This window comes from Ambystoma mexicanum, chromosome 1p (assembly GCF_040938575.1).
Source record: "Ambystoma mexicanum isolate Mex_15411 chromosome 1p, UKY_AmexF1_1, whole genome shotgun sequence".
NCBI classification, from domain to species: Eukaryota; Metazoa; Chordata; class Amphibia; order Caudata; family Ambystomatidae; genus Ambystoma; species Ambystoma mexicanum.
The window spans coordinates 1044020454-1044037630 of NC_090921.1; the positions used below are offsets into that span (position 1 = coordinate 1044020454).

Here is a 17177-nt window from a genome sequence, read left to right on the forward strand (position 1 = left end):
TTTGGGATTGTGCAACTATGTTAGAGCATGGGTACTTGATCATAGTTCATATACAAAATCCCTTTTGCAGGCTCTGAAGAAAGCAGAAGTGAACAAGGAAAATATAGAATGGACTGAGGAAATAGAGGGGGTGTTTGAAGAATTGAAGAAAGCAATTTGTTCATCTCCAGTTTTAGGAATTCCCAATTATTCAGAGGAGTTATTTTTATTTTTACACACAAATGGGACAGTTATAACAGTGGTGCTTACACAGAGGACTACACTGGGGTACAAACCTCTGGCATATTATAGTGGGATTTTAGATCCAGTTATGAGAGGACCGTTTCCTTGCGAACAATCGCTGGCAGCAGCTACATTCGCCATTGAGACGTCTACCAGTATTGTGATGGGGTGTTCTACAACGTTGTTTGTTGAGCATGCATTGTTTGCCGTTTTGGAGAAACTGAAGGCAAGCGTCCCCAAACAGCACGATCCTCCCCGCAATGAGAGACAATGAAGGACTCTCCCAAGTTGGGAATAAGGCCAAGACAGAGTGCGGGTGAGAGTAAATGGGAGTTTATCAATCAGAATAGGGCATGCAAAGGACTCTGCAAACTCCGAGAGCGCTCTGTCTGACAATAGCAAAGACAGGCGTATATATTTACAAAAAACGTCATAAGAACCTACACACTATAGGGGGCACAAGTTCATGGGGATTGGGTGGCGACGACTAACTATAGGTGCTGCTGTGATGTGGTTGGCTTTGGCTGGAAGACGTCACTGGGCAGCCTCGTGGGTTGGGCTGGGCCTGGCCGGGTGGCGGAGTTCATCCAGGCGGTGTTGTGGGGCCATCGTGGCCAGTGACAGAGATGAATGTCTCTTCCTGACTTATTAGCCCTATGCCATGCACACCGCAGTCATTCGAGCATTTTTAACCTTATCTTCTTCAGTAAATCTTACACTAGGTTATACAACAGGTTAATGCAACACAGGAGGAATGCACCTTGTGAGGGGTCTGGAGGCAATACGTCAGGGCATGGTTGCCAGTGTCCTGTTGACCGGGGCCATAGGTCGAGGGGCTAAGCTTCAGGGCCTGGCACGGGCGGTACATATCTTTCTGCCTTGTTAGAAGTTGTTATGGATGTTCCCTGTGTGTTGTCAAAGTGTTGGGTGTCTTGATCGCACAGGGCCATAAGTCTGAGGTGGTCCGGTGGGTTGTGAGGTTTACGAGGGGGCGCGTGTGTTCAGGCAGAGGTTTACTGCTGAAATAATGCAGGTGGCGGGTGGTGGCCTTGGGTGCTACAGAGGGGGTTACAACTCTTTGAAGCGGCTCCAGTCTGGTTGGGGGAGGTAAAGCAGCGCGGCGCGGTCTCTGCTCTCATGCCTTTGGCAGCCTTTACAGGGTGGGAGGGGGAATGGCCTTGTAAGTATTTTCCAAAGGTATCTCCCTCGTATGTTGCGGAGTTAGGTAAAAACATCAAACATTTGAACATTCTATAATACTTATTACAAATCATTCTAAAACATGCATTTCAACTTTGCTGGATGTGTCTCGATTATACCCAGTCTGAACACCGTATTCGTACACTATGTTTTAACAGCTACAGTATTTAATTATATGCATATATATATTTGCAGTAAGTGAGGTAGTAATCGGGTTGGTGGAATACATAGGAAATGGCTCGCCACTGTACGTGACGGTGGTGGCACATAAGAAGCTTAGACATACACACATAACAAGTGCATTTCTTGCGCATCCTTCACATGAGATCCACAGTCTGGTTACATTCATTTCCTCGTATATTCTAGCAGCATTAGTTCAGTTATGGCGCGAGCCCATGAGGTGTAAGTTTTTTCAGTAATATACGTAACAAATAGCTTCCTGGTGCGTTCCGTTATTATTAGCACCCAACTGCAATGGTATATGCTCATCATCGCTTATATCATGGGGGCATGATCTCTTGTAATTATACATCTTACAGGTTTTTACAATATAAGGGATTTTATGAGAGGAAAGCATCTTTTGCAAGTAGTCTCAACATTAATATACGAGGATTGTCGGGCCTGTGACGACCATTTTACTGTTCATTTCATTTTGCTTAGGCCTGCTGGCCGGGTCAGGCTGGGAGCGATGATACGATACACTGCGGGAGGTGAACTGTTACAATGTCAGTGCATTACACTAGCTCATGTCCTTTTGGTTCGTGGGAACGGGCTCGCAGCGGATCTACCAGGGTGCTGCGGCAACAATGATGACTGAAACCCTCCAAGGGTGGGGGCCGCGCTACAGTGCGCTGAGCTCACACCATCTTTACCAGACAAAATGGTGTCTAGGCCTAACTGAATTTTAATACGTGTGGGTAATTAATACGTGCGGGCAATGTCTCCAGTGGGTGAGCCCTCCACCACCTGGGCCCGGGTGGCATGAGGGGACGCCCAAGAGAGCCATAGTCCTCACCTGGGGAGAAAGTGCAGGCGAGGGGGGTCGTCTTGGACCAGTCCTCCCCTACATTTCCCCCCTTTCGTTACTTAAAGTAACGAATTCTTTAAATCCTCTATCCTCCTACATTCTGCCTCGTCCATCACCGCCTCATCCCATGCCGGAGTTCCTTTGATGGGCATCCATGCTCTGCACACTGCTCTTAAGCTCTCACCTCTCCGGGCATATTCATCTGGGGTACACGTCAGATATATGCACCCACCATCTGCTTCTAAATCTACCCAAACTTTCTCATACCATTCTAGTATACGAGGCTCTTTGATGGTGGTGTGCCACAACTTATCTACAATATCTTTATCGTGGTATATGGGCACCAGTTGGTACCTGGGCGAATTATCTATCCCTGTTTGTACTTGTGCTTCTTGCGTTGTTTTTATTGTGCCATGTGAGTTGCCCATTGTCACCATCATCATTGCACCATTTGGTACTGCGTTAGCACAGACTCGAAGACCCATCTGGCACAAGCAAAAAAGTAGAAGGAGGAACACAACAGCTGGTATTAAAAATTTTACAGTTGTTCCAAGCCATGAGGGAACCCAGGAGAAGATGTTGTCGAACCAGGTACTCGCTTCTGCTCCACCTTCCATTTTCATTTTTTCTCCTAGGTTGTGGACTGCTTCGATCACATGGGACAGGGAGCCATTCTCTGTGTCTTCAGAAGGTACGAAAGTGCAGCAGGCACTTCCTATTTTTCGGCAAACACCACCGTCCATCGCTGTCAACAGGTCCAGAACATACCTGTTTTGCATGGTCATTAGTCGTAAAGCTCTTAGTTCAACTTTGATAATATTGAATCCTTCTTCAGTGTCGTTCGCCAGCTGAATCAATTCCCAGCGTGTTATCTGGAGCCACTTTGCGTTTGCCCTTGCTTGGACACTTGAGACGAGTGAGGCAAAAAATGTTTCTGCTGAGCTGAATAATCGATATTTATCTGGGATCTGAGCCAATAGTTCTGATGATGCCTTTGATATGTAATTTGATGCTCGCCTGTTACGGGTCAGCACTTCTTCCTTGCTTCCAGAAGACAGGACATATATTTGTGACTCTGCAGTTGGTTGAGCCACACTCTGCATGCGTTCCTGTGTCCTTTTGCTCCCATCGATGTGGCTTTCTGGTATCACCATTAGTGCCGAATGCAGAGTGGCCATTGAGCAGCTGCCACTCCATGACTGGGGGAGGTGTAGGTATGCCTGTTTGCCGCACACCCAGTACGTGTCCATCAGGGCCGCTGTCCCTTTCTTTAGGTCTGGGATGGTGAGGGTCTTGTTGCAGTTTGAGTTTGTTCCCATGGGAGTTCTCCCTTCTCCTTTAAAGCACAGCTTATAGTCCATTTCGCTCTGTAGTTTGAACGGCTTTTCAATGGCAGTTACCCAAGTTAATTTTGAAATGTGTTCTCTCCATACTGGTGTACATGTTTTCTCTATCCACTGTAATCTGTCCGGTGCCACACCTCTTAGTGCTTCCGCTTTGCACAGTACTTCTTCATCCTTCTGCTTGTTGTCAGAAAAAAGTGTCCCTCCTATCACAAAAAATGGTTCTTTCAAACATACTACTCCTGCCGTTTTTGGGTAACACGTTTTCTCGTTCTGCAACATTTGAAAAGTCACTTCGTGTGCCTGGAAGGTGTTCTTAATCCTGCACAGCGTGAGATGAAGGAGACATTGGGCATCCACAATAGGCAACTCTTTGGGTAGCAACACTTTGGGTGTACCTGATGCATGGGGGATGAGGGAGCAGACATAACAGCTCTCGTTTGTTGTCTGTTTAGCTGTGGCACTCATGTCTGCATACCACTTATTTGTTTGATGGGGGTGTCGTGGGTCTTCCATCTTATCTAGACCTAGCCCATAGTACTCATCATACTTCTTCCTCCCTGTTTCTCTCTTTCGTCGGGCATTCTTGTTACTCATGTACTTCCCAACCCCCTGAGCAGTGGGCAAACTAGACCCCCCTTCCTCATTCCCGCCCCCCTTGGCCCATTCATCATATAGTATTTCGTGCATTTCTAGTAGCTTTTCGTTTTCTTTCCTGACGCTATCTGGCAGATTGTTTTTTGGGATGGGGGCAAGCTTGTTGGTAGGGGTGTTATACAACCATGATATGACAGACGGGTTTCGATCATTGAGACTATGGGCATCGTAGTCGGATACCCCTGGTGAAGACACTGTGTTGCTCTCCATTTTACCATGTGGCTTTTCTCTTTGTGCGGTCACAACACTTGATGGTGTGGTATGATACCCCCAGATAAGTTTAGTTCCGTCCCATATCAAAAAATCACCTTCCCTGGTATTGACACCTGCAGTACCATTTGCAGTTACATTGGGCCCGGTGGTACTGTTAATTGGTCCAGTGGTGTTGTTACTCCCTCCCCCCTCGTACATCTCGATAGAGATGAACGCTATAAACCAATATGTGACCAAGCCAAACATTATCATAAAGAACAATGTGATGCATACTGATAATCCACACTCATACCAATATCTGCATCTCTCATATACTAATTCTCTCATTCTACTAATTCTATCCGTTGCAGGCTGCCCGTTAGATGCCATGGAAGCTCCTGTTTGAGATATAAAAGTGCATTAAGTGCATGCATGTAAACGTTTTGCTGGCACCGTCTGTGCCAATACATTTGACTGGGAATGGAAGCGGGTGGGGATGCGGGGGAGGGGTATTCACAGACAAGGGTGTATTCAAGTTATAACATTTTTATTTCATTAATTACATACCACTCATCAAAAAGAAAGAAAACACACATATATACATTTTTTTTTGTTATTTTATTTTATTTTTTTTTTTCTGTAATATCCTTGTCAGTCATTATTTCATTCAATTCCAGTGATGACATTATTCCATTCAGATCCAGTGCTGACACACACACTCACGCAAGTTGATGTTTAGTCATCCTACTCATTTGCATTGTTTGCTGTTGTCTGTGCCTCCTCCTCTATCTCCTCGTGTACATCGCTGTATGCTTTTCGTACGTCGGTCAAGTGCACCCAGTACCTCAAGCCCTTCACTTTTACTGCCGTGGGCGTGCAAAATATTACTTCGTATGGGCCATGGAATCGTGGTGCATTCCACCGACGCACAAAGCTTCTGACATAAATTGAGTCGCCTGGCATTAGCTGTAGCTGTTGCTCTGGCTCTGTGAAAGATCCTGTTACATTTCCCTCTTCTCTGGTGAAGGGTGGGGAGAGTTGCTTCGCTATTGCGCGCGCTGCCCTTGTTAATTTCCTTAGGTAGTCTGTGAACTCATCTCCCAATATTGCAGCGCTTCTGTGAGCATCTGAGTGTTCACGCAGTGGAGAGTGTGCTGTGTTCATTCGTCTCCCCGTCACGATCTCGTGTGGGGACAAGTGGTGGTCTTTACTTGGTTGATTTCTCAACTCAAATAATGCCAGGGGTAGACAGTAAATCCAATTTTTCTTTAATGAGAAGCATAGTTTTGATAATCTGCCCTTTAACAGGCCGTTCATCTTCTCCACTACGCCATTACTTTGAGGATGATAAATCGAACACAATTTATGTTTTATACCCAATAACGTGGTAACTTCCTTGAAAAGTTCATTCACAAAGTGAGAGCCGTTGTCTGAGCGTATCACGTCACAAATTCCCCAGCGTGGGAACACTTCCCTTACTAGGAACTTGGCGGCGCTTTTGGCATCAGGTCGCGCACATGGTCCCGCTTCCACCCACCTTGAAAATGGGCACACCACCACGATCATGTATCGTGAGCCATTACACCTTTCCCCCATGTCTACATAATCTATATGCAGTTCTCTGAATGGGCCAATGGGTTTGGGAATTGTTCCTCGGAGTGTGCGTAATGTCATTCCTGAAGTGTATATTTGGCATGTTGTACATTCTATTGCTAATCGAGACACGTGCTCCTGGAGACAGGGCACAAACCATTCTTCCTGTATTTCTGCCGCGATGTGCTGCTTAGTGTTGTGTGCGGGGAAGTGTAATTGTTGAAATGCAACTTCTAATAACTGCAGTGGCATTACCACTTTCCCTGAGTTATTTTGCCGCCATAGTAGGTCTGTTCCTGATTGGCTGCATCCCCTTTTCGTCCATGTTAGTTTTTCTTCTGCACTAGCTCCTGCTTGCAATTCTAGTATTTGTGATAAGGACATCATGTTATATCCTTCTGACAGTTCTTCGGTTGTTGTGTTCTTGATCATGAACTCACCTGTGTCGTATTTCTGAAAATAGGAAGCCTCCTTGGCGGCAGCGTCCGCTGCCGCGTTCCCTAAAGACACAACGTCTGAGTTGGAGGTATGGGCCTGGCACTTCACTATTGCTACAGCAGTAGGGTTTTGTAGGGCCTCAATTAATTCTTTTAACAATTCTGCATGCTGCACTGGTGTTCCATCTGCCCTTCTGAATCCCCTACGGCCCCATCTTGCTATTCCTCCATGTACTGTCGTTGTCATGTAAGCTGAGTCTGTGTATATTGTAACTGCACAGCCCTTCGCTGCGTGTAGTGCTTCTATGAGCGCAACCAGTTCTGCTGCCTGTGCAGAGTAATGCGACGGGAGGCGGTACTGTACTAGTGTTTCAAACTCACCTTCCTCTAATCTCACTACCGCCATGCCAACGTGTTTTTCTCCCGTGTCCATATCAATTGATGCAGACCCATCCACAAAGTACACCTCCCCCTCGCTGAGAGCGTTTTCACACACCACTGTGCCCTCCCCTCCTTCTCCTGTGTGGGTTGCGCAATCGTGATTTTGCATGTCTTCTACTGTGCACGCTTCTGTAATGAATGTGGCGGGGTTTACTGTTTTACATCTCACTATGTGGATGTTGGCGCTGGACAATATGATCTCGTATGCTGTTGCCCGCTGGGTGGTCAGTGTGCTTTTTGATCTTTCAAGTATGGCAAATAATGAGTGCTCCACAAACAGTGTCACAGGGCATCCCATTACTATTGTGGCACTTTTTTCAATCGCAAATGCGGCTGCTGCGAGCGATTGTTCGCACGCGAAATGACCCTGCATCACGGCATCCAAAGTACCACTATAGTACGCCAGGGGCTTGTGTCCTAAGGATGTCTTTTGTGTCAGTACTGCTGTCATAAGTGTTCCTTTGCAGTGGGAGAATAGGTAAAATTCCTGTCCATAATCAGGGTTTGCTAGTACTGGAGCGCTTGAAATTAGCTCTTTCAGTGACTTGAACGATATGCTCATGTCTTCTGACCATTTTATTTTTATATTTTCTTGTTGTGCTTCTTTGAGTGCTTGTAGGAGGGGCCTGGTGTATGCTGCATAGTCTAGTATCCATGCTCGGCAATAATTGCACATCCCCAAAAATTTCTGCATATCTTTCACTGTTGTGGGTTCTCCTACTGATCTTATTGCCTCTACCCTGTCGGGAATTATTCTTTTTCCATCTTTTGATATGAGCTGCCCCAGGTATAGGACCTCAGGCATGCAATACTGTAGCTTCTCCTTGTCTACCTTGTATCCTTTGTTGGCCAGTAAAGTCAGGAGCGTTGTTGAATCTTTTCTACACGTTGCTTTGTCTTGTGCACACACTAATAAATCGTCCACGTACTGAATAATCGTACTCTCTACTGATAGGTTCCCCAAGTCTTCGTGCAATATGCGGTTGAATATGCTCGGGCTCTCACAGTATCCCTGTGGCAGTCTGCAGTGTTCATATCTTTTTCCCCCCAGTGTGAACGCTGTAAGGTATCTACTCTCTTCAGCCAGGGGTATTGAGAAAAATGCGTTTTTCAGGTCTACTACTGTAAAATGTGATGCTGCTTTTGGGATGCTGCATAGTATTGACGCAGGGTTCGGGACTAGAGGGAACTCTTTCTGTGTTACATCATTGAGGGGGCGTAAGTCCTGTATCATCCTCCACGACCCCCCTTTTGCTTTTTTGATTGGATAAATACATGTGTTACATGGTGAGTTTGAAGGCACTATTATCCCTTGTGCTAGTAGTGCATTTATAGTTTCTTTTATCCCTTCTTCAGCCTCACGGGACAGTGGATATTGTTTTACTCGGGGTAAGATAGCTCCTTGTTTTAGTTTTATTATCACAGGTTGTACTCCATGCAACAGCCCTACATCCTGGGGACCTGTTGTCCATAAATGGTTTGGTACTACCCTCATGTCGTCATCAAAAAATGACGGTGGTTTTCCTACCACTGCCATTAATTGGACGGGGATCTCTCTGGCTTGGATCAAAATGTCACAGGGCATCGCAATTTCCATTACTATCTCACCATCTACTTCTGTGTCTGAAAAGAGATCCTCATCTGTTACCTCGCGTAGGGCTAGGTTTGCGTTTGTGCACAGTACGGTGCGCCACTCACATCCTTCTCTGTCTATTCCAATCACAGCGATCCGTTTCGTTGATACCTGCACGGCGTGCAAATCCAACGACACCACTGATCCTGGTGCTGCATTTAGACACACTATGGGGCGGAAGAGGAATTCTGCTGGAACCCTCCAATCCATGTTTTTTTAGCTCTGGTACTATAAGGGCCAAAGTCTGCAGCCCTGCAATAAACATCTCTTCTTTTTGTGGTAGCCCTCGTATTTCCTGTGTGGTGGTGTAGGCTTGCACTACCAACATTGCACGCAAGGGGCATATCCCGGGGGTGGAACACACTATTCCTCCTTCGGTAAATGATATGGTCATGTTAAGTTTACTCATAAGGTCCCTCCCCAGCAAATTTATCGGGGACTGTTCATAGTACAGTAAGGGGGCTTTTACAGTCTTGCCCCCTATGGTTACATCTAAAGCTTCTGTGTAAGGAACTTCAATTACAGCCCCAGAGAACCCCTGCGTCTCTAACTTCCTGTTAGATAACGGGAACCGGCCCTCCCTGACACATGATTTCTCCGCTCCCGAATCAACCATGAATATAAATTGCCTGTCTCCTATCTGCGCCCCCACCAATGGTTCCTCTGCTGCACTGTGGGTGGTAGATAGAACTGGACACGCAAGTGTTCTCTGTGGGCTGTCCTATGCGGGGTGTCTCATCGCCCCCCCCTCATTAAATACGTTACCTGAGACCACTGACATGCCGTTGTAAGGTGCTGGTGCGGGGGCCCCGTTAGCTGCTGTCGCGAAAGGGTTGCCTGGTGTGTATTGCATGCTGTCGTTGTTAGGCATGTTTTGTGGGTGGTTCTGTGTTCTATACTGGGGTCCCTGTTGCTGGCTCGTATTACCCTGGCTTGGGTCTCTCAGCTGCTGTTGTCCCATCGGAAGGCCATATGGGCTTCCCGGGTGGGGATGGCCATACTGCTCCACCTCCTGGAACCCGTTGTTTTGTCTACTTCTGCACTCCCTGGAGTAATGCCCCCATCGCCCACAGTTCCAGCAACTCCCCTGAGGGCCCCTGGGACCCTGCCATCCACTTCCTCCCATTCCCCCGTACCCCTGTGGTCCGCCTCCTCTTCGGCCCCTGTACCCACCTCGTCCCCCTCGAGGGGTCCACTCTTGCCACTGCGGACCTCCACCCTGCTCCTGCTCGTTCCACTGCCTCTGTCCTGTTCCCGCCCAATTAGTTGCCACCCTTCCTTGTATCGCTATCAGCCCCTCCTCCTCATCTTCTCCCTCCCTGCTGTGTGGGAGCGCGGCTACTGCTGCTGCAACCTTCACTAATTTTGTTTGCACCAACTTCGCCTCGTCTGCCAATCTTTTCTGCGCCACCTCCTTCTCCCTTTCCTTGATTTGTTTACAATGGTGTACTATTATGCTCTGAATTTCCGGCCATCCCTTTGCTTCTATACCTGCTATTTTGTCAAGCGCCTTCTGTACTTCCTTTGGGAGCACCCTTTTTATAATGAAGTAAAATAGAGATGTTGATTGATACCAGGGCGTGCCCGTTTCCGCTCTCCACATCTCTTGGACCCGAAAAATGTAATCCATAGCCTCCTCCCCGTCATTCATTGTACACTGCATCACGGACTGTAAGTCAGGTGTGTCTGGAAATGTTTCGCGTAAGGCGTCCCACACCCTAGCCCGTACTGTGTTAAAGGAGGCCCCATCATGGCGGTCACAGTCTAATGTTACTCCCGGGAAACCGGCTTTAACCCATACTCTTTCAGCCTGGTCGCCCACCGCTGATACAAGCAGACTTTTCACATCTCCTACAGCTAGGGGTACCCCAGCTGTATGTTTTTCGAAGGCGTATATCCACTTACTTGCCCCTCCTGATAACGGGGGCAATAGCTTTAATAAATTAGCTTTATCCATCTGTGCCCATGGGATATAGTTAGGCCTCCCTCCTCCCCTATGTATCAACGGGAGCTGTAGCTTTCCTTTCGTGGTTGCATCCGGACCCGTTTTGGCTGCTGATGTTCCCAGTGATGCCATTTTCCCCACTCTGTTCCTTAGTCGTCCCGACCACTCATCATCTAGGGTTCTCATAGAACATGCACCTTCCTCCCCTTCGCTTCCCCCTCCCATTGCCATACTCAATCTGTCGCTTTCATCTAGCTCTTCTCTGATATCACATAGTAATTCCTCTCTAAGTCCCCCAAGCCTTTCTTCGTTACCACCATCTTCCTCTCGGGTCCCTACTTCTATTATTCGCGTTGGTTCTTCCTCAATCCTAAACAGGATCTCGCCCTTTTTCCACCCCTCCTCGGGCCTTCTGCTTTCATCCGATGCTCTAGAAGTACGTCCAGCTCTAGTTGTATCCAGTGCTGTTCGTTCGCATATGTTTTTTATCCTCGAGAGCTCATCTTTTGCTATTGACAGTCTTGATTCTAGATCATCTGTGAGCTTCTCTATGTCCACCCTTTGTGTACCCGCCTGGCCTCGCTCCCTTGTACTCTCATATGGTGGGGGTGCCGTGGGCCGGTGGGGTGTAGTGGTTATCGGGGGAGGTACATACGTTGGATCACTGTATCGTTCCGCGGGTACAGGTTTCTTTAATATCGGGTATAAACTTATTACCTCTACTGGTGGTGTTACACCTGGCAATTCTTTGATATCTTTCTGTAACACCAGTGGATTGTCTGTAGTGGATGGGAGATCGGGATTTGGTACTGGCGCTTTAGGCGGTGGTACCTCTTCAAATAACCGCCAAAGATCTAATATTTCCCTTCTATTCTGTAGCTGCTTTCCTCGGTACTTCAAGAAAATGCATGTCATCACCATATCTAGAACGCTTTTGTCAAATGACCCTCCCTCTGGCCATATCTGGGGTAGCCCCTCTCCTTTCAACTCGGTTACCCATTGGTCGTGATATTTCTTAATCCGCTCCGCGTGCCCTGGAAGGCTTTTACAAATATGTGATAATGGTGTTTCAGGCCCCATCTCCGTGTTCCCTCCTAGTGCTTGTGTGTCTCTGTATGTCTGCAACTCCAATGTTACTGTAGTATCGATATTATTTTTTCTCGGTTGGGCTCTACCTCCCTTTATTGCCCAATACAAAAACTGTCTGTACACAATTCCTACTTTGTTCTCTTTGGGGGACACGTACAAGAGCAATCCATCATTTATTTTGACACGATCAACCCGGAAATCAAAAGGTACCCACTCACGTCACTGTCTCAACGTTGCCTTTAAAAGAGTTTTATCCGGTCACACTTACCATGACCATTTGACAATTTATACATTTATAGCCGTTGTACACATTCGCAACACCAAAGTCGTCCCTTGACACATACGAGGTGCACACACCTCTTGATAACACTCAGTACACCATTCACGCTGCCCTCCCTTTCCTCCCTAGCCGGCTGTCCCTGTCTATCTTGCTTAGCACATATGCATATATTTATAGGTTTTAACCTGCTCTCCCCCCTCTAGTAGGACCTTTGTTCTCTTACTTTTCTCCCAAGTTCGTGCTAATTCCGTTTTTATTCTCCCCCTACCCTTGAAGAAAAAGAAAAGAAAGAAGTAGTAGCGATCACTAATGTATTCTCAGTGCCCCCTTTTGCTGAACACTTTTATCTTATATTTCACTTCGTCATATATTCCCAGCACTAGTCAATATAGCACTATGCGGCGCCGCCTTCCACCCCCTTTCGGAGCTAGGTTCCCGTCACTTCTATCTCTTTATTCACCTCGTAATCCTAATGGCCATATGCAAAGAAAAAGAAAGGAAATTTTACAATAATCTTTAGTATATCTTCGTACCCCCTTCTCGTTCCCTGTCCTACGCTTCTCTCCCCGCTCCCTTTACAATCGCTCACACTCAGTACTTACGTGCCCGTCTTGAACCGATAGTCTCCGAAACTGGGTCCGTCCAGGCAGTGTCGCCGTCAGCTCTACAGTCAGCCCCGATTCCGGCGAGCGGTACTCAAAGGGGATTTTTCAACAGGGATCCCATACCCTTTCTCTATTGAGTGCGCACTTCTTAGTGTACCGGTCGCCGTTGGCGGGCAGCCTCCCGGAGCCGGCTCACCGTGCGTATCCCTTTTCGACCGGAGATTCTCGTGCCAAAAGGGGACGGTTATAATGGGTTTTAGGAAGAAATAAAATCACGCTATCGGGGTCACCACTGAAGGCAAGCGTCCCCAAACAGCACGATCCTCCCCGCAATGAGAGACAATGAAGGACTCTCCCAAGTTGGGAATAAGGCCAAGACAGAGTGCGGGTGAGAGTAAATGGGAGTTTATCAATCAGAATAGGGCATGCAAAGGACTCTGCAAACTCCGAGAGCGCTCTGTCTGACAATAGCAAAGACAGGCGTATATATTTACAAAAAACGTCATAAGAACCTACACACTATAGGGGGCACAAGTTCATGGGGATTGGGTGGCGACGACTAACTATAGGTGCTGCTGTGATGTGGTTGGCTTTGGCTGGAAGACGTCACTGGGCAGCCTCGTGGGTTGGGCTGGGCCTGGCCGGGTGGCGGAGTTCATCCAGGCGGTGTTGTGGGGCCATCGTGGCCAGTGACAGAGATGAATGTCTCTTCCTGACTTATTAGCCCTATGCCATGCACACCGCAGTCATTCGAGCATTTTTAACCTTATCTTCTTCAGTAAATCTTACACTAGGTTATACAACAGGTTAATGCAACACAGGAGGAATGCACCTTGTGAGGGGTCTGGAGGCAATACGTCAGGGCATGGTTGCCAGTGTCCTGTTGACCGGGGCCATAGGTCGAGGGGCTAAGCTTCAGGGCCTGGCACGGGCGGTACATATCTTTCTGCCTTGTTAGAAGTTGTTATGGATGTTCCCTGTGTGTTGTCAAAGTGTTGGGTGTCTTGATCGCACAGGGCCATAAGTCTGAGGTGGTCCGGTGGGTTGTGAGGTTTACGAGGGGGCGCGTGTGTTCAGGCAGAGGTTTACTGCTGAAATAATGCAGGTGGCGGGTGGTGGCCTTGGGTGCTACAGAGGGGGTTACAACTCTTTGAAGCGGCTCCAGTCTGGTTGGGGGAGGTAAAGCAGCGCGGCGCGGTCTCTGCTCTCATGCCTTTGGCAGCCTTTACAGGGTGGGAGGGGGAATGGCCTTGTAAGTATTTTCCAAAGGTATCTCCCTCGTGTGTTGCGGAGTTAGGTAAAAACATCAAACATTTGAACATTCTATAATACTTATTACAAATCATTCTAAAACATGCATTTCAACTTTGCTGGATGTGTCTCGATTATACCCAGTCTGAACACCGTATTCGTACACTATGTTTTAACAGCTACAGTATTTAATTATATGCATATATATATTTGCAGTAAGTGAGGTAGTAATCGGGTTGGTGGAATACATAGGAAATGGCTCGCCACTGTACGTGACGGTGGTGGCACATAAGAAGCTTAGACATACACACATAACAAGTGCATTTCTTGCGCATCCTTCACATGAGATCCACAGTCTGGTTACATTCATTTCCTCGTATATTCTAGCAGCATTAGTTCAGTTATGGCGCGAGCCCATGAGGTGTAAGTTTTTTCAGTAATATACGTAACAAATAGCTTCCTGGTGCGTTCCGTTATTATTAGCACCCAACTGCAATGGTATATGCTCATCATCGCTTATATCATGGGGGCATGATCTCTTGTAATTATACATCTTACAGGTTTTTACAATATAAGGGATTTTATGAGAGGAAAGCATCTTTTGCAAGTAGTCTCAACATTAATATACGAGGATTGTCGGGCCTGTGACGACCATTTTACTGTTCATTTCATTTTGCTTAGGCCTGCTGGCCGGGTCAGGCTGGGAGTGATGATACGATACACTGCGGGAGCTGAACTGTTACAATGTCAGTGCATTACACTAGCTCATGTCCTTTTGGTTCGTGGGAACGGGCTCGCAGCGGATCTACCAGGGTGCTGCGGCAACAATGATGACTGAAACCCTCCAAGGGTGGGGGCCGCGCTACAGTGCGCTGAGCTCACACCATCTTTACCAGACAAAATGGTGTCTAGGCCTAACTGAATTTTAATACGTGTGGGTAATTAATACGTGCGGGCAATGTCTCCAGTGGGTGAGCCCTCCACCACCTGGGCCCGGGTGGCATGAGGGGACGCCCAAGAGAGCCATAGTCCTCACCTGGGGAGAAAGTGCAGGCGAGGGGGGTCGTCTTGGACCAGTCCTCCCCTACAAAACCTAAGGGTACACTGACATCTCAGAGGGCTTCCGCATATGAGGTGATCATATCAAATCCAGCGATTAAAATAGTCAAGTGTAAAATAGTGAACCCCGCCATGTTTGTACCCGAGCCTGTGGCAGAGGGTAGGCAGGTGCATGACTGCTCTAACTACGCGGTGTTCTACGATATACCAAGGGTAAAGAAGAATGCACTAGCAGGAGGGGAGGTTCCCTTTATTGACAGGTCTTCAAAAATTGATCAAACTGATGAGGAAAGGCATTCAGGTTCAGCTGTGGTACGGCACAGAGCTAATGGGGAATTTGAAGTGATAACAAGGGCAAGACTACCGTCTCTCTTTTTGGCACAAGCAGCAGAATTGGTGGTGCTTATTGTTGCGCTCGAAAAACATGCAGGGCAGGAAATTATGGTGTACAGTGACTGCCTATGTGATGTCAACCGTGCACGCAGGGCTAGCATGTTGGAAAAAGAGGGGGTACCTCCGAGCGGACGGCACTCCAGTGCAACACACAGCATTATTGGACAGGCTTATCAAGGCACTACAACTCCCAGTAGCCATCGCAATAATTAAGTGTGCAGCACATACTAAGTGAACTAGCTTTATCTCTCGCGGGAATGAAGCCGCAGACGAAGTGGCCAAAAGGGTTGTGTATTCACCAGATATTTCAAGTTTTGATGCTCCAAATGTAAAAGAGAAAGTGGTCACAAATATGATTGTAAATTAAGGGTTTAATCATTTGTCAAAAACACAGTTGGTGGGGGTTCAAGGCACTGCTCCACAGGCTTTGGTTAATGAAGAATTCTTCATCTCTACAAATAGTCGGTGGGGTGACCGGTTTGCAGTTTCGGCAGAGGCTGAAAAGATCTGGGTAGGGTGGTTGGCAAAGGTGTGGGTGGGTGGTTGGCAAAGGTGTGGGTGGGTGGGTGGCTTGGCAAGGGTGGTGTCTGATACAGGGTCTGAGGGCTGGCTGGTTTAGTGTCTGGGTGGGGTAGTTGGTAAAGTATTTGGGCGAGTGGCTGCAAAGGTGTCTAACAGGATATGATCTAAGCGGTTTTATTGAGGGCTTGTTGGGGTGAGTAGTAAAGGGCCTGGGTGTTGTCTGGTACAGAGTGTGGGTGGTTTGCTGGTTTACAGTTTGGGTGGGGAAGTTGGTCAAGTGTATGGGTGGGTGGCTGAGTAGGTTTCTAGCAGAATAGGATATAAGCGGTTTTATTGAGGGCTTGTTGGGCTGTGCAGTAAAGGGCCTTGGTGTTGTCTGGTACTGAGCTTGGGTGGTTTGCTGGTTTACAGTTTGGGTGGGGAAGTTGGTCAAGTGTATGGGTGGGTTGCTGAGTAGGTGTCTAACAGGATAGGATCTAAGCTGTTTTGCTGAGGGCTTGTTAGGGTGTATAGTAAAGGGCCTGGGTGTTGTCTGGTACAGAGTATGGGTGCTTTGCTGCTTTAGAGTCTGGGTGGGGAAGTTGGTCAAGTGTATGGGCGGATGGCCGAGTAGGTGTCTAGCAGAATAGGATATATGCAGTTTTATTGAGGGCTTGTTGGGGTGTGTAGTAAAAGGCCTGGGTGTTGTCTGGTACAGAGTGTGGGTGGTTTGCTGGTTTAGAGTCTGGGTGGGGAAGTTGGTCAAGTGTATGGGTGGATGGCTGAGTAGGTGTCTAGCAGAATAGGATATAAGTCGTTTTATTGAGGGCTTGTTGGGGTGTGTAGTAAAGGGCCTGGGTGTTGCCTGGTAGAGCGTGTGGGTGGCTTGCTGGTTTAGAGTCTGGGTGGGGAAGTTGGTCAAGTGTATGGGTGGTGGCTGAGTAGGTGCCTAGCAGACTAGGATATAAGCTGTTTTGTTGTGGGCTTTGTTGTGCAGTAAAGGGCCTGGGTGTTTTCTGGTACAGAAGTGTGGTAGTCGAAATTACAGCTGTCACTGGTTGATTAATGGCTTCATTGCAGAGGTGTGTTTTGAGATGTGACAGAGCGTTGGTGTGACTGATTAGGGGGGCCGGGGAGGGGGGACTGGAGAGTCGGAGAGGAGGTGTGGGTAGGGGAACAGCAGATTGGTAAGACGTGGGTGGCTGCGTTCGGATCCCTTGCCCTTCCCAATCACCCACCACCCCCCTAAAATATCAGCGCTCCACTCATCCTCCTCCACCTCCACGCACGTGTGTCGGTCGGGCAAAGC

General features: G+C 47.7%; 1 protein-coding gene across 1 annotated transcript in view; it reads right to left on the reverse strand.

The window, feature by feature from the left end:
- Positions 1-539: 539 nt before the first annotated feature.
- The window catches only part of LOC138447866 (uncharacterized), a 33393-nt gene continuing 16755 nt past the window's right edge, over positions 540-17177 (reverse strand). The window contains exon 2 of the mRNA XM_069604323.1: positions 540-5039. Coding sequence (XP_069460424.1) covers positions 2509-5039 — 2531 coding nt within the window. The 3' untranslated portion in view covers positions 540-2508. The remainder of the gene's footprint in view (positions 5040-17177) is intronic.